At 44.9% G+C, this 21,346-nt stretch overlaps 1 protein-coding gene across 1 annotated transcript in view; it reads left to right on the forward strand.

Moving 5' to 3' along the window:
- FER1L6 (fer-1 like family member 6) overlaps positions 1-21,346 on the forward strand; it is a 128,202-nt gene that overhangs the window by 47,987 nt on the left and 58,869 nt on the right. Inside the window, exons 18-21 of the mRNA XM_065902806.1 lie at positions 591-743; positions 7,892-8,069; positions 11,456-11,580; positions 18,491-18,625. Of these exons, the coding sequence (XP_065758878.1) occupies positions 591-743; positions 7,892-8,069; positions 11,456-11,580; positions 18,491-18,625 (591 nt within the window). The remainder of the gene's footprint in view (positions 1-590; positions 744-7,891; positions 8,070-11,455; positions 11,581-18,490; positions 18,626-21,346) is intronic.

A 21,346-nucleotide genomic window follows, 5' to 3' on the forward strand; every position in this document is an offset into this window, starting at 1 on the left:
AATTCTTATCTTGATTAGCTCAACTTTAAAGTCTAATTTTCCATGCAATTTAGTGCAGTTTCTCCTGAATAAACGCCTAAAATGGAGTGAAAATACTTAACAATCATATTTGAGGTATAAAGTCCCTTGTAAAATTGTTTTTCCTTCCTGAAGATGGAAAGACATCCAAGGACATTCATGGCTTTTTGTTTTTGTTTTTTCATCTGAATGTTCTGGATATGTTACCGGACTCCTAGGATGTCCACCGCTTGAAACTAAATTGTGCTTACAAGAGTGCAAAGAAAAAATTCCATGGGAAAGTGTAGAAAGTGTTCTGCAGATGGAGAAAAGTAGGCGAGCAAAGATGCGGAGTCATGGGTCTGACTTGTGTATGGTCAAAGTGTGATGAGCAGTTTGGCATATGGGGTTTCCATGACCTAAGACTTTCTTAAAGAAGCCACACTTAACTTGCTTGGTTGCACAGGTCTCTCAGTACCCAGATGGTTTAAGTCGCAGAACTTTTGCAGAAGGGGGTTGTTTCGGGACAGGAGAACCCTGGAAATGCCCATGTAAATGCCCACCTATCACACCCACCCCCTCTGCCCTGACAGCCACAGCACACCATCCCTGACGTCTTCATCTGGATGCTGAGCAACAACAAGAGGGTGGCGTATGCCCGCATCGCCGCCAAGGACCTGCTCTATTCCCCCATCAGGGGCCAGATGGGTCAACACTGCGGGAAGATCAAAACTCATTTCCTCAAAGTAAGTCTGTACTATTTTTGACTCAAAGACAGGAAATCTCTGTTTTTCCTGGGTTATGCAGAATTCCTAGTATGTGTCCAGATTTATGACTCAAACCTAAGATTTTGAAAAATCCGAGGACAGCTAGAACATTTTGCCCCCTCTTGATTCAAGTTATGTTTAAGTAGACCATCCTAATATTTTTTCCTTTTTTTTTTTTTTTTTTTTTTTGCTTTAAATCTAGTGGATGTACCCTAAAGGTTATTTAAATTTTACTTCTTTGATTACTGGGAAGAATGAACATTTTTCTGTTAGTTTCCTCTCTACTTTTTCTCTTGGGTAATTTATCCACAGCATCATCTCACAAGTTCATCTATATCTTTAAAATAGATGGCAAAGAAAATTACAAGAGGAGAGGCTGATATTCCACAGAACTAGTTCAGGATTCCTGATGGCTTTACATTGTAGAAGTATGACAGTCTTTTCATCTTGGGTCCCTGCACCCTTCGTGGGTTACAGGCACAATCTCTGGATAGATTCTACTGTCTTTAAATCAAGATTTAAGGCTTTCCTGGAGACCTTGGGTATTTTAGTTCTACTACAAAGAAATTTCTTTCCCGGAATTGGACTTGAGCAACAAACATGGAGAACGAGTGGACCCAAAGGCTTGTGTGCATGCGTGCCAAGTTGCTTCAGTTGTGTTCAACTCTTTGCAACCCCATGGATGTAGCCCTCCAGGCTCTTCTGTCCATGGGATTTTCTAGGCAAGAATACCAGAATGGGTTGTCATCTCCTTCTCCAGGGGATCTTCCCGACCCAGGGATCAAACCCGCATTTCTTGCATCTCTTGCATTGGCAGGCGGGTTCTTTACCACTGAGCCACCTGGGAAGGCCTGAGCCCGAGTTGCTGCTGCTGCTGCTGCTGCTAAGTCACTTCAGTCGTGTCTGACTCTGTGCAACTCCATAGACGGCAGCCCACCAGGCTCCGCCATCCCTGGCAAGAACACTGAGCCGAGTTGGGGGAATATTAATTAAGAGGAAACAAAACTGTGTCATCTGAAGACATAGCTAGGGAACAGTAAATCTGGAAAGGCCGCCAGGGTTCCATGGTTCCTGTTCCAAGATCTTTCTTTCTCCCTAATTTAATATTCACAATGCTATTAAAAATGCTGGGACAGAATTTGCAGAGCTCAGCCCAATCCACCACCCAGAGTTGTTCTCCCGCTTCAGTCTCAGGAAAGGACACTCATTACCCAAAGCAGGCTTTTCCTATGAGAGGAGCTGGATGCACTTGCCAGAGGGGGGCGCCCAATGTTCTTTTTCTTTTCTCCCTGGGACACGTGTCAATGCCGAGTCCACCTCTTAGTCTCGTTTCCACCTCTATCCTGGCTTCTGCTCCACAGCTCTGAGTCCCATCTCTTCTTTTCAGGCCTCTAGCTTTCCATTTATCTTTTCCTTTATTGTTGTTCAGCCTCTCAGTCATGTTGGACTCTTGTGACCCTATGGACTGCAGCATGCCAGGATTCCCTGTCTTTTACCATCTCCTGGAGTTTGCTCAAATTCATGTCCATTGAGCTGGTGATGCTTTTCCCAGGATGCAGCAGAAAGTGGTGGCTGCAGACACCCTGACGGGTCCTGCCACAGAGTGAAGTCTTTACAAAGCAGACACTTCTTTCTCTTATTAATACTGATGGACTAACTTCAACACAGTTTGTGTGAATGACCATCCTTCTTCCCTTTTTCTGACTGGCCATGATTACCCTTCTTTGTGAGCCAGTTGGCTTTTCACCAGGACCCTGGAGGGAGGTGGGTGGGTTATGAGAGAAGCTCAGACTTTAGCATTCTGTCTTGCAAAACTTGTACACATTGGTGATCATATTTTTCTGTTTGTTTTTTTTTCTTTCCCTCCCTGCCTTGCCAAGCTATTTAAAGGAAAGAAGTTGCTTTGGTTGGTCAGACTTCGGGAGCACATGAGAGAAAAGAGATTGGGGAAGGGGAGTAGGGAAGACACAGCTCAGGCTGGAAATGCACATGAAATTAAACGTGGGGTGTTGCTTCTATGAGTACCTTCGAAGGTGCTCAGTGATGTTGCATGAGTTACAACTTGGATTCCTAAGTGAGAGACTGCATTGTCTTGCAAGCAAGTTCAATGTGTGTATTTTTAAAAATTTATGTGTTTAGTTAGTTTTTGGCTTTGCTGGGTCATTGTTGTGCTAAGTCGTGTCTGACTCTGCGATTCCATGGACTGTAGCCTGCCAGGCTCCTTTGTCCTTGGGGTTATACAAGCAAGAATACTGGAGTGGGTTGCCATTTCTTTCTCCAGGGGATCTTCCCAACCCAGGAATCGGACCCAGGTCTCCCGCATTGCAGGTGAATTCTTTACCGTCTGAGCCACCAGGGAAGAGCCTTTGTTGCCGTGTGAGCTTTTCTCTAGCTGCGGAGATCGGGGCTTCTCTCTAGTTGTGGTGCATCGCCTTCTCATTGTGGCGGCCTCTCTTGGTGCAGGGCATGGGCTTTAGGGCACTACCAACGGCCTTCCGTAGTTCCCGTGGTCGTGGCTCTTGGGCTCCAGAGCACTGGCTCAGAGGTTGTGGAGCACAGGCACAGTTGCTCCATGACATGTGGGATCTCCCCAGACCAGGGACTAAACCCGTGTCTCCTGGATTGGCAGGTGGATTCTTTACCGCTGAGCCACCAGGGAATTTTTAAAAAGATGTGTAACCTAGAAAATTTAGGCACACAGCCATGGTCCTTGTATAACAGCACAAGATATTGGCTGAGTGTTAGGTTCTAACCATGATTCACACATACAGGTTGTTTACAGAGCAGCAAAGATGTAGGATGTTTCGTGGTTTTCTTTTAAGAAGCAAGAGATATCAGTCTGGCTTGAGGCAATGCAATACAGTAAATGAAGAGTCTTGCTACTCTTTGGGACAGTGGTCCATAGATCAGCAGGATCGGCACTAATAGGGAGAAATGCAGAATCTCAAATCCTACCCCACATCTTCGGAGTCAGAATTTGCTTTCTACCAGATGTCCAAGCAACTCACATGCATGGATACGCATATCAGTATTGGAGGAGGGCTAAGAGGATGGGCTCTGGAACCAGGTGGAGCAGGGTTAAGTCTTGGCTCTATTCCTGCCTTGTTCTGTGATGTTGGACAATTGTCTTAACCTCTCTGAACCTTCACTTCCTCATCTTTAAAATACACAGCATGAAAGAATTTGTTTTATAGTCATCATGAAGATGAATGATAACCTATGGCTTGTTAATAGTATGCAAGTAATGAGGACTGATGCTGAAGCTGAAACTCCAATACTTTGGCCACCTCATGCGAAGAGTTGACTCATTGGAAAAGACCCTGATGCTGGGAGGGATTGGGGGCAGGAGGAGAAGGGGGCAACAGAGGATGAGATGGCTGGATAGCATCACCGACTCGATGGGCATGAGTTTGAGTAAACTCCGGGAGTTGGTGATGGACAGGGAGGCCTGGTGTGCTGCAATTCATGGGGTCGCAAAGAGTCAGACACGACTGAGCGACTGAACTGAACTGAGTAGGACCTTCTGTGTGTAGGAACATTCAACCAGGGCCTGGGACAATGTGAGTGCTCAGCATATGTAAAATATTATCATTAGACCAAGAAACAGAGAATTCAACAAATATTTACTGAGTGCTTCCTGGGTACAAAGGACTCTTTTAGGCATTGAGGACATCACTGTGATATGACAGAAATCCTGCTGTTGTGAATGGAAGGCCTGTGATGGATCCAAATGGCAGATATTTTTGTTGCTTTTATGACAACAAAATAACCGCAGGCTCTCAATAGCTGTTTGTTGAACAAGTGCTTAGCACATTTTAACTATTATCATCATTACTGTGGGCTTCCCTGGTGGCTCAGTGGTAAAGAATCTGCCTGCTCTGTAAGAGATGCAGGTTTGATCCCTGGGTCAGGAAGATCCCCTGGAGAAGGAAATGACAACCCTCTCCTGTATTCTTGACTGGGAAATCCCACGGACAGAGGAGCCTGGCGGGCTACAGACCATGGGGTCGCAAAGAGTCAAGCAACAATAACAATTATTATTGTAGAAGTGGTGAATGGAGAGTTATTTGCCTTATAATTTTAAAAATTCTGAGTTGCAATTATGGTTCTCTTTACTGACAGCAAAATGACCTTATTTGTCTTTTTGAAGCTGGATAAACAATGACATCCCACTCCCTAAAGAATAAAATCTAAACTCCTTCATATACTCTGCAGGATCCTATAGCCTCGTCTGTGTCATTCTCTGTTCCAGCTCTTTCTTTTTTTTTTCCCCCATTTACTTTTATTAGTTGGAGGCTAATTACTTTACAATATTGTAGTGGTTTTTGCCATACATTGACATGAATCAGCCATGGATTTACATGTGTTTTCCATCCTGAACCCCCCAGCTCTTTCTTTGCTGAAAGCTTTCAGCAGATCCATCCCTGGCATAGAGCAAGCACTCAGCAAATGTCAGCCCTTAGCACCACTCTTAGTTCCTGCCCTTGTAGCTTTGTTCAGGCACTTTCCTCTTCCTGGGATGCTTTCTCTATGATCCATCCCCAAAGTACTTATTAAAACCCACTGGAATATGTGAGTCTTTTTTTCCTCCCAGTTTTATTGAGCTATAATTGACATAGAGCACTGTACAAGTTTAAGGCATACAGCATAATGATTTGACTTACATATATCTTGAAATGATTATCACAATAAGTTTAGTGAACATCTATCACCTCATACAGATACAGAATTAAAGAAATAAAAAAATTTCTTTCTGTGACGAAAATTCTTATGATTTATTCTCTTAACTTTTTCTTATGTAACACAGCAGTACTGTTCATTGTATTTATCATGTTATACATTACATCCCTAGTATTAATTTATCTTTAACTGGAAGTTTGTATCCTTTCACCTTCATTCAATCCCCCTCACATACCCCTTGCCTCTGGTAACCATAAATCTGGTGTCTTTTTCTTTTTTTTTATTGTGTACATATGTATTTATTTGACTGTGCAGGGTCTTCATTGCTTTGCACAGACTTCTCAATGAAGTGGTTTCTCGTGTTGTGGAGAACAGGCTCTAGGCACATGGGCTTCAGGAGTTACAGCAAGCGGGCTCAGTAGTTGTGGCTTTTGCACTCAGTTGCTCTGAGGCCTGTGGAATCTTCCCAGACCAGGGATCGAACCTGTGTCCCCTGCATTGGCAGGCAGATTCTTATCCACTATGCCACCAAGGAAGTCCTAATCTCTTTTTCTCTGTTTGTTTTTGAAGTATAATTGACCTATAATACTATGCTAGCCTCTGTTACATGACGTAATGATTTGATCTTTCCGTACATTTCAAAATGGTCACTATGCTAAGTCTAGTTATGATATGTCACCATACAAAGTATGGAATATGAGAGTCTTAAAGAAAGGGTGGAAATACCTGCTGCTGCTTCTCTGGTCCAATGGCATCTTCTCTCTTGGAGACGTACACTTGACTTTGTATATGAGTAAGTGAATGCAGGGCAGCCTCCTTGTCTAGACGTGAGCTCTTGGAAGAGAGACCCAGGGCTGTGTCTCAGTCTTTGTGATGCCCCTCTGGCCCTGCTCCCTCTGCAAGGTCTGGTGACACTTGGTGGCAGTTACTGAATTGGGTTGCTTAGAATCTTCCTGGGGAAACTCACAGAGAAAGATAGGAAGGCAGGCGAACAACCAGGTGCAATTTAGGTTCTGGGACTTTCCATGAGTGCCTGGGAAATTGTCAGAGCGAGTGGTAGCCTCTCCTAGTGGGATTTTGTGACTCTTGAGGGGAAGGAAGTGGTACAGAAGAAAGGGGAAGTGTGTATTGATGGGAATGCCTGAGAAACAGAAGAGGCACTTAGAAGAGTCAACACAGTCTAGAGAGGTGGCCACTTTCAGAATGCAAGCCTGGCTGGAAATACTGAAGGCAGTCCGGGGCCTGGGACTCCCTAGATGGGATGTTGGTGATGGTTTAGTCACTCAGTCATGTCTGACTCTTTGCCACCTCATGGACTGTAGCCCGCCAGGCTCCTCTGTCCATGGGAGTCTACAGGCAGGAATACTAGCGGGAGGTTGCCATTTCTTTCTCCAGGAGGTTCCCGACCCAAGGGATCCCCTAATCCCTGTGGCGGAGAAATAGAGAAGCCACTCTACATTGAGCTGTGTTCTTTGCATGTTGAGCACACATGCACCCTTCCACAACATGTATATTGTGTGTACACACCACTCAAACTAGTACACACATAAGCATACAAATTCAAACAAACATAAATATAAATATTATACAAATCTGAGTACATTCAAAAGAGGGAAGACAGGGTAGTGAGGGAATTTGAAATCACACTGTGTGAAGAAGGGGTGAAGGAAGGAGAGGTGTCCAGCCAGGTAGAAAGGGTGTGATAAAGCAGGCAGGTTCCTACAAACCCACAGGGGCCTGACCTATGGAATGAGTGTCTGAGTTCTTCTGAATGAAGCAAAGAGGCAGAGGTTATGGCTGAAATTCTGGGCTATTGGAAGCTCTGGGAAGGGAGATTTCAGCTCAGTGTGGGGAGAGGCAGGCTGTGTGGGTTCACGGTCCAGAGCCCAGATCTGATTTCGTCTCCTCTGATTCGAGTCCTGGCTCTGTCACTGAAAAGCTGAGTGATCTCAGCTGCTAGAAATGGCTTACCTGAGTAACCCAAAAGATTCAGATCAGCTAGTCAGTTAATTGGATCAAGGGCACTTTCTTCATGAATGATGCATAAACCAATGATGGATACAAAGAGCTTTGCTAAGTCTGTTGATGTGTGGTGACTAAGACATTGAAGATTTTCAGCAAAATGAATACTCTTTCAGTTAAAAAAAAAAAGAGCTGTATTATCTTAGGAAGTTATTATAGTTAGCCTTTCTGAGCCTGAGTTTCCTTATCTCTAAAATAGAGGCAATAACTACACCTACCGGTTAGGTTTAAATGATCCAGGGCTTGGAAGTGCTTCATGCAAGGCCTGTTTAAGCTTCAGGGCCCATTAAACCTGGGTTCTTCTCTAAAATCACGTGTTGTGCCAACTAGGGCCATTGGTCTCATTTTGATAGGGAAGGAGCTCAAAGAATGAGGCCAATTTGGTTCCTACTAATGAGGCAATCTTCCTTGTAACCTTTCCCCAGCTTCCTGGAAAACGGCCGGCTGGTTGGTCGGTACAAGCAAAAATTGACGTGTACCTGTGGCTGGGCTCCACCAAACACTCTAGTGCCATTTTGAACAACTTGCCAGCAGGCTATGAAGCAGAAATGTCCTCCCAAGGCGCTGGCGCCCATCCACCACCGGCCAACCTGCTCTACCAAGGTATGATGCCCGCTGGGCCAAGAGGGTCGTGAGCTGTCTCTGGTGGGCTTCTGAGAAAACAGTAAGGAGGGGTGACATGCATGAGTTGCTTGCACAGGATCAACTTACTTGCCTCTTTTAATACAATATCTAAATTTTCTTTCTGACCTTCCAATGTCCATTTAGAAGCAATGAAGTCTTTAAGCATATCTGGAGTAAACATGTTTCTGTTAATAAAGTGTAATATGAGTTTCTTTGTAGGTGGACGATACAGATTTAGCTTGTATTTTAAGCAAACGATGTCGTTTAAAGAAACATCAGTTAAGTTCTTGTGCTTATAGGATCTGTGGAATTAAAGCAGATTTCCTTTTGCATGGCATTGGGGTTTTGACCCAAAAAGAACAGGCATCTACGTTTTCCAGTAATGACCCAATAGGAACTGGTATCATTGGGGTCACTCATGTTTCTCTACTTTGGTTCTTTACTTGGCTACTTTTAGAAATTCAGCATGGTTTATGTAATCCCTTCTTCTATATAGATATTTTCAATGAGTGCCATCATGTTTACATTTTCACATAATTCTTTTCCATTTTTTTATTGTGGTGAAAGTCATATAATATAAAACACGATTTTTTATCACATTTAACTGTACTGTTCAGTGGCAAGGGCTTCCCAGGTGGCTCAGAGGTAAGGAATCTGCTGCCAACGTAGGAGACACAGGAGACAGGGGTTCAACCCCTGGTTTGGGAAGATCCCCTGGAGGAGGAAATAGCAACCCACTCCAGTATTCTTGCCTGGAAAATCCCATGGACAGAGGAGCATGGCGGGCTATAGTACATGGGGTCGCAAAGAGTTGGCCCTGACTGAGTGAGTAACATTTTCACTTACCCAGCTAGTAACCTATCTCCAAATTCTTCTTTCTTTCCATTGCTTCCCATCTTTCTTTAGAGAGTTTTCATCTTTGGGTGAAAACATCTACATCAAGTTATCTTTTTATTTTTATAGACACTATCTCTAGAGACCCAAAGTACCTGGACATATTTGCTGTCCCAGCTATGTACAATTCAGAGGAGAGGAGAGATTTTTCCCAAACCTTCCTGATCCTCTGAAGCATGTTCTTTTCACAGGATGAACTAATAAATTCTCTCTGCTGTGCCTTGACATTGATGGCTTTGGCCACCTTCCACACCTCCTGGAGAATTTGGTCTCTTCATTCATTTAATGCTTCAGAACATATCCACTCAACCAATAATACCAATAATTAGTTTGCCCCTGCATATAGAAGGCATGGTGGGAGAACTAGTGAGGGGATGTAGAGCCGAGTGAGAGGTGATCCTGGCCCTCTGAGGGGGCCATCAGACGTGTCTTTAATAACCACACGTGGAAAGTGAGCCATAGCCCAGCGGTGGACCAAGTATGAAAGCAAAGAGGAAGCCGACTTTACTAGTCTAAGGAACAGAGCTGGTAAGACTCAAGGTTTCAGGAAAACAAAAACCTAGACTAAGTCCATGTCGCCTCCTGGAGTTGTGCAGTGTCCTGTCTGTGTGACTGCATTGGGAGTTCTGCTAACATTCTGGGGTTTAGGCACTTCGGGGGGAGCTGGTGGACGTTCTCAGGGATGAGCCATTTCAGGTTCACTCCCAGCTGAGAGATGTGCCCACTGATGTTGCCTATTAAGGAACACGTGGGCTCTCTCTTGACATACCCCAATCAGGGAATTCCTAAACCATCCGCTGAACATTTCTTTGTTTACCGTCCCTTTTAAGGAGCTCTGTTGTATAAGAGAGTTAAAGGGAACAAATGAATATAAAAAACAAGAGAGGCCATGTGTCAAGGATCCTTAAGTTCATGGACCAAGGAGTATGATTAAGTCACCCCCTCCTTGGGGTTCCCCCACCGTCCCCTGGTCTGCCCGCCCCCTGCCTGCAGCCCTCTCTCTGCCGCCCATCCCATAAAGCAGGTGTGCTCACTCCTGCCTTTCACCTCCCACGTCCTCTGCCCATATCTCCTGCAGGACACTCAGCCCCGGCTCCTGTCACTAGAACTGATGTACGTGGCTTATCGTCTGTCTCCTCCCTGGAGCTCCCCAAGGGTGGGGGCTCTTTTAGCTGCTTCAGAATCCTCAGAGGCCAGAACTATACCTGGTACACTGTAGGCACTCACAATGCTATTGGCTGGCTGAATGGGTGGATGGATGGCTCAAGGCTTTGTTGAGTTTAGTTTTTAAAAGCTTTTTATTTTGTATTGGACTATTGGGCTTCCCAAGTGGCACTAGTGGTAAAGAACTTGTCTGCCAATGCGGGAGACATAAGAGACATGGATTCAGTCCTTGGGTTGGGAAGATCCCCTGGAAGAGGGCATGGCAACCCACTCCAGTATTCTTACCTGGAGAATCCCATGGGCAGAGGAGCCTGGTGGGCTACAGTCCATAGGTTCACAAAGAGTCCGACACAACTAAGGCAACTTAGCACGCACTTATGCATAGCCAATTAACAGTGATAGTTTCAGGCGGACGGCAAAGGGATTCAGCCATACACATGTATGTACTCATTCTCCCCCAAATTCCCCTCCCTTATTGAGTTTATGGAAGCAAAGACAACTTGTGGAACCATCCCTCTCTTACACACACACACACACACACACACACACACACACACACACACACACACACACACACCTGCACCAGTGGAAACAGGAGAATTACTAAGAGGTAAAATATGGCACTTTAATTTTTAGTTGAAGTATAGCTGATTTACAATATTATATCATTAGGTGTACAGCATAATGATTGAGTGTTTTTGCTGAATTATATTCCATTATGTTATTGTAAGATAATATGGCTATAATTCCTTGTGCTGCACAATATATCCTGTTGCTTATCTATTTTACACTTAGTAGCTTGTATTCATCCCATGGCCCTTATTTGTCCCTCCCTCTGTCCCTCTCCTCTTTGGCAACCACAAGTTTGTTTTCTATTAATATACCTGTGAATCTCTTTCCATTTTGCATAGAGATTCAAAAACCGTGATATTTCAGAAAGAGGTTTGGACTTTGTAACCTGACAGAAGTGAAATCCGGGCTCTGGCATTAGCTGTGCAAGCTTGGAAATGGATCTTAGCCTCTGTGAGCCATTTCCCTCATGTAGAAATTGAAGACACTGATGTGTATTTCACGAGTTGTTATGAAGATTAAATCCCAAAATGTGGTGAAAGCAGCAAGGAGAATGCCTGTCGCCAAAGTACCCACGACCACGACCTCTTCCCTCATCTTCCCTGTGACCATTTCGGTTTCAGCGGCTGTCAGTACCCGCGGTCTCCCTCATCTGTCTCTGGATGCACCCACCCACTCACACTCACCATTCCTAAGAAGCCCGCTAATATACACCCCTTCCCATTATTTGTCCACAGATCGGCATGTCTTTCAGCTGAGAGCTCACATGTACCAAGCCCGGGGCCTCATTGCAGCCGACAGCAACGGACTCTCAGACCCTTTTGCTAAGGTCACGTTCCTTTCCCACTGCCAGACCACCAAGGTAACCAGGGAAGCTCACCTGCTTGCTCCTTGCAGCCCACTGCTGAGCCACAGCAGGCCCCAGGAAAGAAAAGAGAAAAAAAAAAAACAAAAAACAGGGCACATTGCAAATACTTGTCTTTAGATGTGTAGGTATTTTAGACCCAAAAACAGGGATGCAAGGAAGGACAGACATGGGGAAGATCTACTGATCCAATATGATGGGTTGCTCTAAAGCTAAGAGGTCAAGTACTCGAAGCAAAGGCAGATTGGGGGAGGAAAGAGGAATGAGAAGGGAAGGGAGCTGGCATCCTGAGCACTCCTGGAGTGATGGGTGCAATGCCCATCACAGTGGGAATGAACGAATGAAAAAACAGTGCAATCTGCACGAGGCTTGTGCAGTAGCCTCTACTGAGGGGTCTCGGTGGGGAGGAAAGCTTTCCTGCTTTGTGGTCAGGAAGCTCCAGACTTTGTATTTCCAGTTGGAGGTCTTGGCACACTTTTAACCCCTCCGCAATTCAGTGTCTCCCTTTAGAAAATACTGCTTCCTGATGGATGCTATGAGGATTCAAGGAGATAGATCTATACCTGTTTCCTCTGAATTCTTCCTTTCCTGTGAACTGAGTACTGACATGTGAGAAGAGGCCCTAATCAGCACATGTCCAACAGGCTGCTTTTCTCATGAGATCGTGTTCTGTAAGGGTTTACTCTATTCTCTGAGGATTCACTGGTTTGAGGGAAGGGAGCTCAATAAAGGCTTTGCCTAACTCTGGGAGTTAAGACAGAATTAGGGCACAGAGAGCCCTGAGCTTACATTCTATTTCATCTACTCTCCAGCTGCCTTTATTCACTAAACCTCCATTCATCCTCTTAAAATAGGACTGTTGAGAAGAAGCAAAAAGTTAAGTGTACAAAGAGATTAATGAGTAGTGGCCATTCCATTGGCTTGTATTAAGAGGGCTGACATTTCTCCCCAAGTTGAGGCCGTAACCTGGGAGACTGTGTTTTTATTTATGACGCAGACTGAGATTATCCTATGAACTAGCATCTTGTCCATTTCACCAGCACCAGAGGAGTGAGGAGTGCTTGCTCTGTGCCATCTCCCAGGCTGGACTCAGAGGAGCTGGGGCACCAGACTCTGAGCTTGCACAGTGTAGGATCGGGTGTGGGGCTGGGCCGTCCTTTGGCAGATGAGTTGGCTGCACTGTGTTAAACCCATGGTACTGGGCCCCAAGAGCCACATGGAGAGAGGGATTGGTTCTGCCTAAAAGGGAAGTCAGGGGAGACCTAAGAAGGAAGGTGATTTCATCCTCATTTAGTGAGTAATCATGAAAACCTGAAGATTTCAGACTCCTTTCTCTTCCCTGTGTTTTGAGAGACAATACGTAGTGTGGCGATTAGGAGCATAGACTCTAAAGTCCTTGATTAAACGCAGGAGGAGAAGGGGACAAGAGAGGATGAGATGGTTGGATGGCATCACTGACTCGTTGGACATGAGTTTGAGCAAGCTCCGGGAGTTGGTGATGGACAGGGAAGCCTGGTGTGCTGCAGTCCATGGGGTCTCAAAGAGTCAGACATGACCATGCAACTGAACTGAGAGCCCTAGTGCCTGGGTTCAAGCCTGAGCCCTTCCATTTATGAGCTGTGTGACCTTAAGCAAAATCCTCTTTGTCCTGTTTCTTCATTTCTGTATTTGTTTCTGTAAAATAGGGATGTTGGAATTGTATTTGCCTCCCAGAGGGTGCATCACCCAGGACAGTGTCTTGTTTATAACAGTTCCTGGGTAACTGCTTGTTAATATGGCCATTGAGGCTTGCCACCAGAAGCAAGGGAGATTCTCAAAAGGAGGCCCCCTGGAAGCTGTCTCTGCCTGCATAGCTTGGAGTTCCAGGTTCTCAGAGGTGATCTCAGGGCTGGGGGTGGGGGGAGGCAGGGAGTTTGAGTGAATTCCCTCAGCTGATGTGTAATTCTCCTTCTATTTTGCATCTCTGTAAAGTCTCTTCATTTGATTTAGACTCACATCTCAAAGGGCTTCCCTGGTGGCTCAGACAATAAAGAATCTGCCTGCAATGCAGGAGACACAGGTTCAAATCCTGGCTCAGGAAGATCCCCTGGAGTAGGAAGTGTCTACCCACTCCAGTATTCTTGCCTGAGAATCCCCATGGACAGAGGTGCCTGGCAGGCTATAGTCCATGGGATTGCAAAGAGTTGGACATGACTGAGTCACTAACACTTTCACTTCTTTTCCCAAAGGGACAGATGACATTTATTTATCAAATAATCATTTGAAAGGGAAAGCAGGTTCTGTTGAATCCTGGACTTTGCCTTCATACTTTTGAACCAAGTACCTAATTTTTATTAATAATAATAATAGCTGTCATTTATTGAAAACTACATCTGTGCCAAGCACAATGCTAAGCATTTTATATGCATTTTTTTCTACATCTAACTGCAGCCCAAAGGTTTAAGATATTGTTAGTGTCCTTCATCTGCAGATGGGGAAGGTAAGGCTTGGAGACTCTTTAATTATTAATAGAAGATGGTAGAGCCAAGTTACACTGGGAGTTCAACTGGTAAAGAATCTGCCTGCAATGTGGGAGACCTGGGTTTGATCCCTGGGTCAAGGTAGTCCATGGGGTCACAAAGAGTCAGACACAACTGAGCAACTTTCACTTTGGCTTCTCAGGTGGTTCAGACAGTAAACTATCTGCCCACAATGTTGGAGACCTGGGTTCGATCCCTGGGTTGGTAAGATCTCCTGGAGAAGGGCATGGCAACCCACTCCAGTATTCTTACCTGGAGAATCCCATGGACAGAGGAGCCTGGTGGGCTACAGTCCATGGGATCACAAAGAGTCAGACACAACTGAGCAACTAACACCTGTGGAGCCAAGATGGCTATCCAAGTTGGTCCAATTCCAAAGTCATTTTGCTTAACCACTCTGCTTCCATTTTGGTAAGAAAGGGTTCTAGATTCCTCTCCTGTTTCAATGTGTGCTGCCTCCGTGGGACTGGTCTTTGTGTGACTTGCCCAGCTCATGCATTCTTCAAGGTGGAGAAGGCTGAACTGGGGGGCCTGACAGTCATAGCTGAGCTGGTCCACCATTCATCTGGAAGCACGTGTCTTGAATGTGTTGCTTAAGGAGAACTGACTCTGAAGGGTGGGTTCTGCAGCCAGTCCTTTATAAGTGACCTTCCCAACCCAGGGGTCAAACTCACATCTCTTACATCTCCTACATTGGGAGGCTGATTTTTTACTACTGCACCACATGGGAAGCCCCTTATATGTGATTTAATGGTACAAAATAATTCAGAAAGGGAATCCAGTTATTCCAGACACCACCAAGGATGTGGAACTTAGAAATCTTGTGGTGATAGAGTAAAGGAAATGAATGACAGCTCCCGAAGAGAAAGACTTTGGGGATAGAAGAGGAGGGAGATTGCGTGGCTAAGATGGAGCTTGGAATAGAAGGACAGGGATCTTAGCAGGTGGGGAGCATGGAAGCTGAGATTTCAATCAGGTGGATGCTGAGTCCTGAGGACACAGGTGGTCTCTTATTAGACATGAGTTATCCAGTGACCAAGACTGGCATGTGGTAGGTATTCAATAAATGTTCACTCATTTGTAAATGTGTGTGGCTGGGGTTGATTGGGGTGGGCAATAAGCACTTATTGAGTACCTACTGTATGCCAGACACTTAATACACTTTATCTTAGACAATGGTCATAACAACTCTGCAAGGTAGGTACTAACTCCATTGAAGTGAGTGAGGCTAAGGTTCAGAGGGGTTGAATCACCTGCCTAAGCAGGACTTAGGCAGATGGTGAAACCAGGGCTCCATTCCAGGGGCATTTCTGAGACTAAAGCCATACTCCATCCATGACATCTCACTCCTTCTTCAAAGAGTTAAACTTCAGTTCAATTCAATCATTCAGTTATGTCTGACTCTCTGCAACCCCATGGACTGCAGCACGCCAGACTCCCCTGTCCATCACCAACTCCCGGAGCTTGCTCAAACTCATGTCCATCGAGTCAGTGATGCCATCCAACCATCTCATCCTCTGTTGTCCCCTTCTCCTCCTGCGTTAAACTTAAGTGTTACTAGAATCTCTCCAGCAATGTCATTGAACCAGTTTTTAAAGCATAACCTCTGAAGGAAGCCCCGAGGACATGAGGTGAGTTGTGCTCGCCTTGGCAGAGAAGTTGTTATGGAGTTCAAGCTGGCTCTGCTCACTGCATGACAGGCTAGTGAATCCTAGAGATGAGGGGTTGAGGCAGGGAAGAGACTTTAATCGATGAGCCAGCTGATGAGAAGATGGCAGCTATCACCTCAAAATAACCCTCTTGTCAGGGCCTGGTTGCCGGGTTCTTTTATGGATCAGAGATGGGGAGAGGCAAGGAAACAAAGTAAAAAGACTGTTCAGTCCTTGCAAATATCCCCTAGACTGTCAAGCCTCAGGCAGGGCGATGTGTTAGTTTCATTTCCTTGGAGTCCTTGGCAGGTGCAGTACTCAGGTTATGTCCCTGAAGCAAGCCATTATGTATGTTTATAATAACAAAAAAGGATTAAAGTCAAAGAAGCAGATCCAGTGTAAATTTAAATTTAACCCTTCCCGGTTACAAAGTGGGAGAATGTGCTTTTGCTCAGGTGAGCCTTTCAGTACCTCTCAAAGGTGGCCACATGTCCTTCCACTCACGGGACAAGCCAATACCCACTCATTAGTTCATGCAAGTAGCTGTCGAACACCCGCTCAGCACAGGATGCCATGTGATACCGAACACTGTGCCAGCACTTTGAAGGAATAGATATATAATGAATGAAGGATGGAATGCTAGCCTCTGGAATCTTACCAAGTGGCAATTATAGCCCCAAGTGCCAAGGAAGCCATCAGAGCATTTCTGTAGGAAAGATGCCGTGAGAATCATAAATTGCTTCAGTATCACACTCTTGGGGGCAGCCTGCAAAAATGATCACATTTTTATTTTCAAAAGCAACCTGAACACACATGGTTATTGTGATGTCAGTCACCTTCACAGGGGAACTTAGCATTGCAATGCCGTAACTTCTGTTCGTGAGTTGGTGGAAGCCATTCTTTTCCTGTCCAAAGAATTAAGATTTTCTCTGGAATGTAATGTTCAAAACCTCACTGTGTGAGAGGCATAAAATACTCCAAAGGCAAAAAAGCAAGGAAGGAAGGAAGTTGTGGAATGCGTGATATTTTTATGGCTCACATAAAAAAGAGCAATAAAAATATTATTTCGTGATCACAGTGCAAATGATTTAAAGCCGTGACTTGAAATTGTTCTTGACGTAAAACTCTGAGATGACAGTTTTATTTGGACCTTGGAGCCTAAGCAGTTAGTTAGTTCAGGCCAGAGCTCTCTAATCCCTCCTGGAGAGAGTGGCGCACAGTGGAAATTTCCTCAGGACCCAGCAGCCGCTATGTGGTCTGCATTATGCTATGAAATCGACCATTTGCCTGCACAGCCTGGGAGGCTGTGACTGTGGCCTCTTTCCAGTACTAACATATGAATACGACAGGTTTTGCCTAGTTGCAAAGTCCACCCATCTTGCAAGCAGCCTTAGCTTCTAGCTCTGTGAAACTGGCATGTTTCTAAACAGCCAGTAAAATAGAGGATGCAAGTCCATCACATCCTACCTTCTAAAGGTACTCCTTGAATGGCCTGGCGGGGAGCTCTGAGCCACTTCTAGGTGAGACATTCATGGTTCTGGACAAATTATGTAGTTTGGTTGTCCTTTGGTTTTCCATCTGCATAATGGGTGCAGCTAATTTCCATTGTCGCAATTTGCTATGGAGGAAAGAATGATGTCATGCAAAATGGTGAGGATTATTTTGAAGACCCTAGTCAAATTAAGTAGCCAATAGCTGTAGAATTCCACTGGAATATTAACTTGAGAATCTGCTTTTGAGTATTTGATGATGCAATTTTATTTGTTAACAAATGAAGCATCACTAAATCTCCCTCATTCTCAGTTTAGGCTTTCACTGGGCTCCCCAGGTGGCACAATGGTAAAAGTATCTGCCTGCCAGTGTAGGAGATGCAAGAGACATAGGTTTGATCCCTGAGTTGGGAAGATCAAATGGCAATCCACTTCAGTATTTTTGCTTGGAAAATTCCATGGACAGAGGAGCCTGGTGGACATGGGGTTACAAAGAACTGGACATGACAGCACAACAACAACCAAATGGAGATGATATTAGCATTTACTTGGTGAGGATGGATGAAGTTAGCAGTTTGGGCCAAAGGATCCAGGTTAAATCCTGGTTCTGCCACGTGCTCACTCTGGACAAGTGAGCATTGGTTTCTGTTTCCACCTCCCAGAATTGCTGGGAAGTTTGCACAAGACAGTGTATGTGATGCACCACAGTCAACACACAGTACATGCTCAATGAAAGGTAGCTGGTGTCATGATGGAAGTGAGGATTAAGCTGGAATTATGCTTGCAAATGCCTTCTCTGGTGGCTCAGATGGTAAAGAGTCCTCCTGCAAAGCAGGAGACCGGGTTCAATCCCTGGGTAGAGAAGATGCCCTGAAGAAGGAAATGGCAATCCACTCCAGTATTCTTGCCTGGAGAATTCCAAGGACAGAGGAGCCTGGCAGGCTACAGTCCATGGTGTTGCAAAGAGCCAGACACAACTAAGTGACTTTCACTCGCTTACACTCATGCTTGCAAATCAGGTGGCAATCAGATGGGGTACTACTCAGGAAACTTAGGTAAGCTCCTTCAGAGCAGGGACTCTGCCTGCCTAGCATCCGGTACTTAGTAGTATGTTAATTTCCTTTGTTGCTTGAATGTTGAACAAGTGAGCAATGATGATAAGGATGTGTCCTCTTTACCCTTCCCAGAGCCCCCTCCAACTCGATCAAAGCAAATGAGCGTTGGCTTTTCTCTTGGCCCTACCTTACAGGTCATTCCCCAGACCCTGTCCCCCACCTGGAACCAGATGCTCCTGTTCAATGACCTGGTGCTGCACGGAGACCAGAAGGAGTTGGCAGAATCCCCGCCCTTAGTGGTGGTGGAGCTATACGACAGCGATGCGGTGGTGAGTGTCTCAGGGCTGCGCTGCCTGGGCTTCACCAGAAACACTCTGTTTTCAGTCACCTTCCTTTCTTTAACCTGCCTGGGATGGTGCTTGAATGCAGTCCTCACCTGGGAAAAACACTGATTTTACAGAACTAGGGAAATAGTGATCATTTGTTTTACTAAAGGTGTTTTTTTTTTTTTTTTTGGCTTAGATTACCCTTTAGATTGCAATTAAAATAGGATCTGATTCACAAAAGTTCAATCAACATTCACTTCTTTAGGAATATAATTATTAAGGCAACTCACGGTTGTTCCCAGCCCTCAATGAGCTCTATATGCTCGTAAAAAAAAGTCCATGGCTTTTGAAAACAGAAGGTCTTTACCGATCTCCCTGGCTGGAAGCAAATGGATGTATTGTCACCGATTCAGCCTTGTAACTGGATCTTCTTTTTTTGGTTGTTGCTTCCAAGCCCTGAAACAATGCGTTTGTCTCCATCTCATTTCTGTTATGATGTTAGCCAGACTGCTTCCTCTCCAAAGATGTCTGTGTTCTGAAATGCTGGGCAGATTCAAAAGCTTACTGGAGGATTTTTTTTAAATCACTGAAACCAATCTTTTTCTTTCTTCTTTTTTTTTTTTTTAATCTTTTTCTTTTTTAAACTAAGAAGTCTAAAGGGAAAGGCAAAGACTTGTTTTAATGTTTTCTTTAATGTCTTTACCTCCTCTGGAGATTGCAGAAGCACAAATAAGTATAAGAGTTGTTGCAAGAGACCTTCCTAAGGCCTCTTCACCTCCTCAAAGCAACCTGGTAGCTCTGACCTTCATCCAAGGTCAGGAGGAAATTAGGATGGGAGAACTGGAGAGCATGAAGCCCCTTCTGGCTTTGGAGAAGAGGAAACAGAAGCCCAGAAAGGTCAAATGCCTTGTTCAAGGTCACAGCTGGCTGGAAGCACAGCCGGAACTTGAATTTAGCCTCCTGTGTCCACACTTTCCTGCACAAGTGGAGTGGCCATTGTGACTGTCTCCCTTTAGACATACATATTCAGCTTCTCCTTGTCACTCTCTGGAGTCTGTTCCCCCATCTGTAAATTTGGGTATGTGGTATATTTATGGGCTTCCCCAGTGGATCAGTGATAAAGAATCCTCCTACAATGCAGGAGCCTCAGGAGACGTGGATTCAATCCCTGGGTCAGGAAGATCCTCTGGAGGAGGGCATGCAACCCATTCCAGTAGATGTGTGTTCTGCTGCTGTAGAATATAGACTTTCTGTAAAGAAGGTCACAAAATAGGTACCTTTTCAAAAGAGTCCATAACAACATGATTCCAATCTTAAGTATTTTTATTTGACAACCAATAACAACAATCAAAGTCTGCCCATGTTGCTCATCAGTAAAGAATCCGCCTGCCAATGCAGGAGACACAGGAAGTGCAGGTTAAACCCCTGGGTCAGAAAGCTCCCCTGGAGGAGGAAATGGCAACCCACTCCAGTATTCTTGCCTGGAAAATTCCATGGGCAGAGAGAGGAGTCTGACAGGCTACAGTCCACCGGGTTGCAAAGAGTTGGCCACAACTTATCACATGCGTACACACACACACATGCACACACAAATATATACAGCAGCAATCAGTCATCATTAAAAACTGAGACCCACCTATTGAACTACAGTGGATTTCCCTTTGTCTGTTTGATTTTCAGACCCTCTTCTAGATCTCCATTCATCGACTGCCTTCCTGGGCCCCACCCCTAACCAAACTATTCAGAAAAGCAAGCCTACATTCTCACATCTAAAGGAAAAGAAAATGTAGGAGAGAAAGAAAATATGAACATTTTTTGCACTTTTTTCCTTGAGATATGTGTTGACGTGCAAAAGATTCTGTTCACACCCGTGGGCTGCAGCCATCACAATCCCATGGTGATAATCAAATTTTAGATTCTGACTCCGCAGGGCCCGGCTTCCAGTCTCAAGCTTTCCCTCATTACTCAGTGCCTGTGCCCTCATTCAAGTCTGCCGGCTCTGTAAGAAATGAGTTTGGCACGCAGGTTGCTTGAGTTTATGTTTACTCTTTTGTTTCCAGGGCTCGTTTTAAGTTAATTTTTCTGAGCTAGGGTTATGGACAAAAATAATTATGCAGCAGATCATTCATTTCATATCCAGCTGCCCTAACTCCATTCATCCCTGGAACAGGTCTGATGGTACCACTGGATATCAGCAGGCAGCTTCCTTTGCTTGTTTTCCCCCCTCACCAAGCTTCCTTTTATAGCCAGAAATGCAAATGCTGGTTCATGAGTCCAAAGGCACTGAAGCAGCACAGGTGTTAAAACCCAGCCTCAGCCAAAGAGAATATGGGCACTCTCCTTGGACTTGGAGGTCATTTATCCAAGAGTGAAAGCTCTTTCACTCTTGGATCAACAAGAGCTTGGATGAGTGCCTGCCCTGTGCCAAGGGGACATAGCAGTGAATAAAATAGGTAATCCTGCCTGCCTGCCTGAGGCTTACATCACAGCAGCTCTTGAGATAAACATCAAAGCAGCCCCTTGCTCCAGTCCCAGGCTTCTTGGGGTGGAGCCAGAACTGGGAGCAGGCACTAGGAAAAGGCAAGAGATATACCATCAAGTTTCTTCAAGAAACTTACATACAAAGTCATTCTAATATTCTTTTACTACCAAGAACAATTGGGCAGAATTGCTCTATTACTTAAACATGCTGATCTTAATCACCATCATATTACTATGTGTGTG

Source organism: Muntiacus reevesi, chromosome 12 (assembly GCF_963930625.1).
Source record: "Muntiacus reevesi chromosome 12, mMunRee1.1, whole genome shotgun sequence".
NCBI classification, from domain to species: Eukaryota; Metazoa; Chordata; class Mammalia; order Artiodactyla; family Cervidae; genus Muntiacus; species Muntiacus reevesi.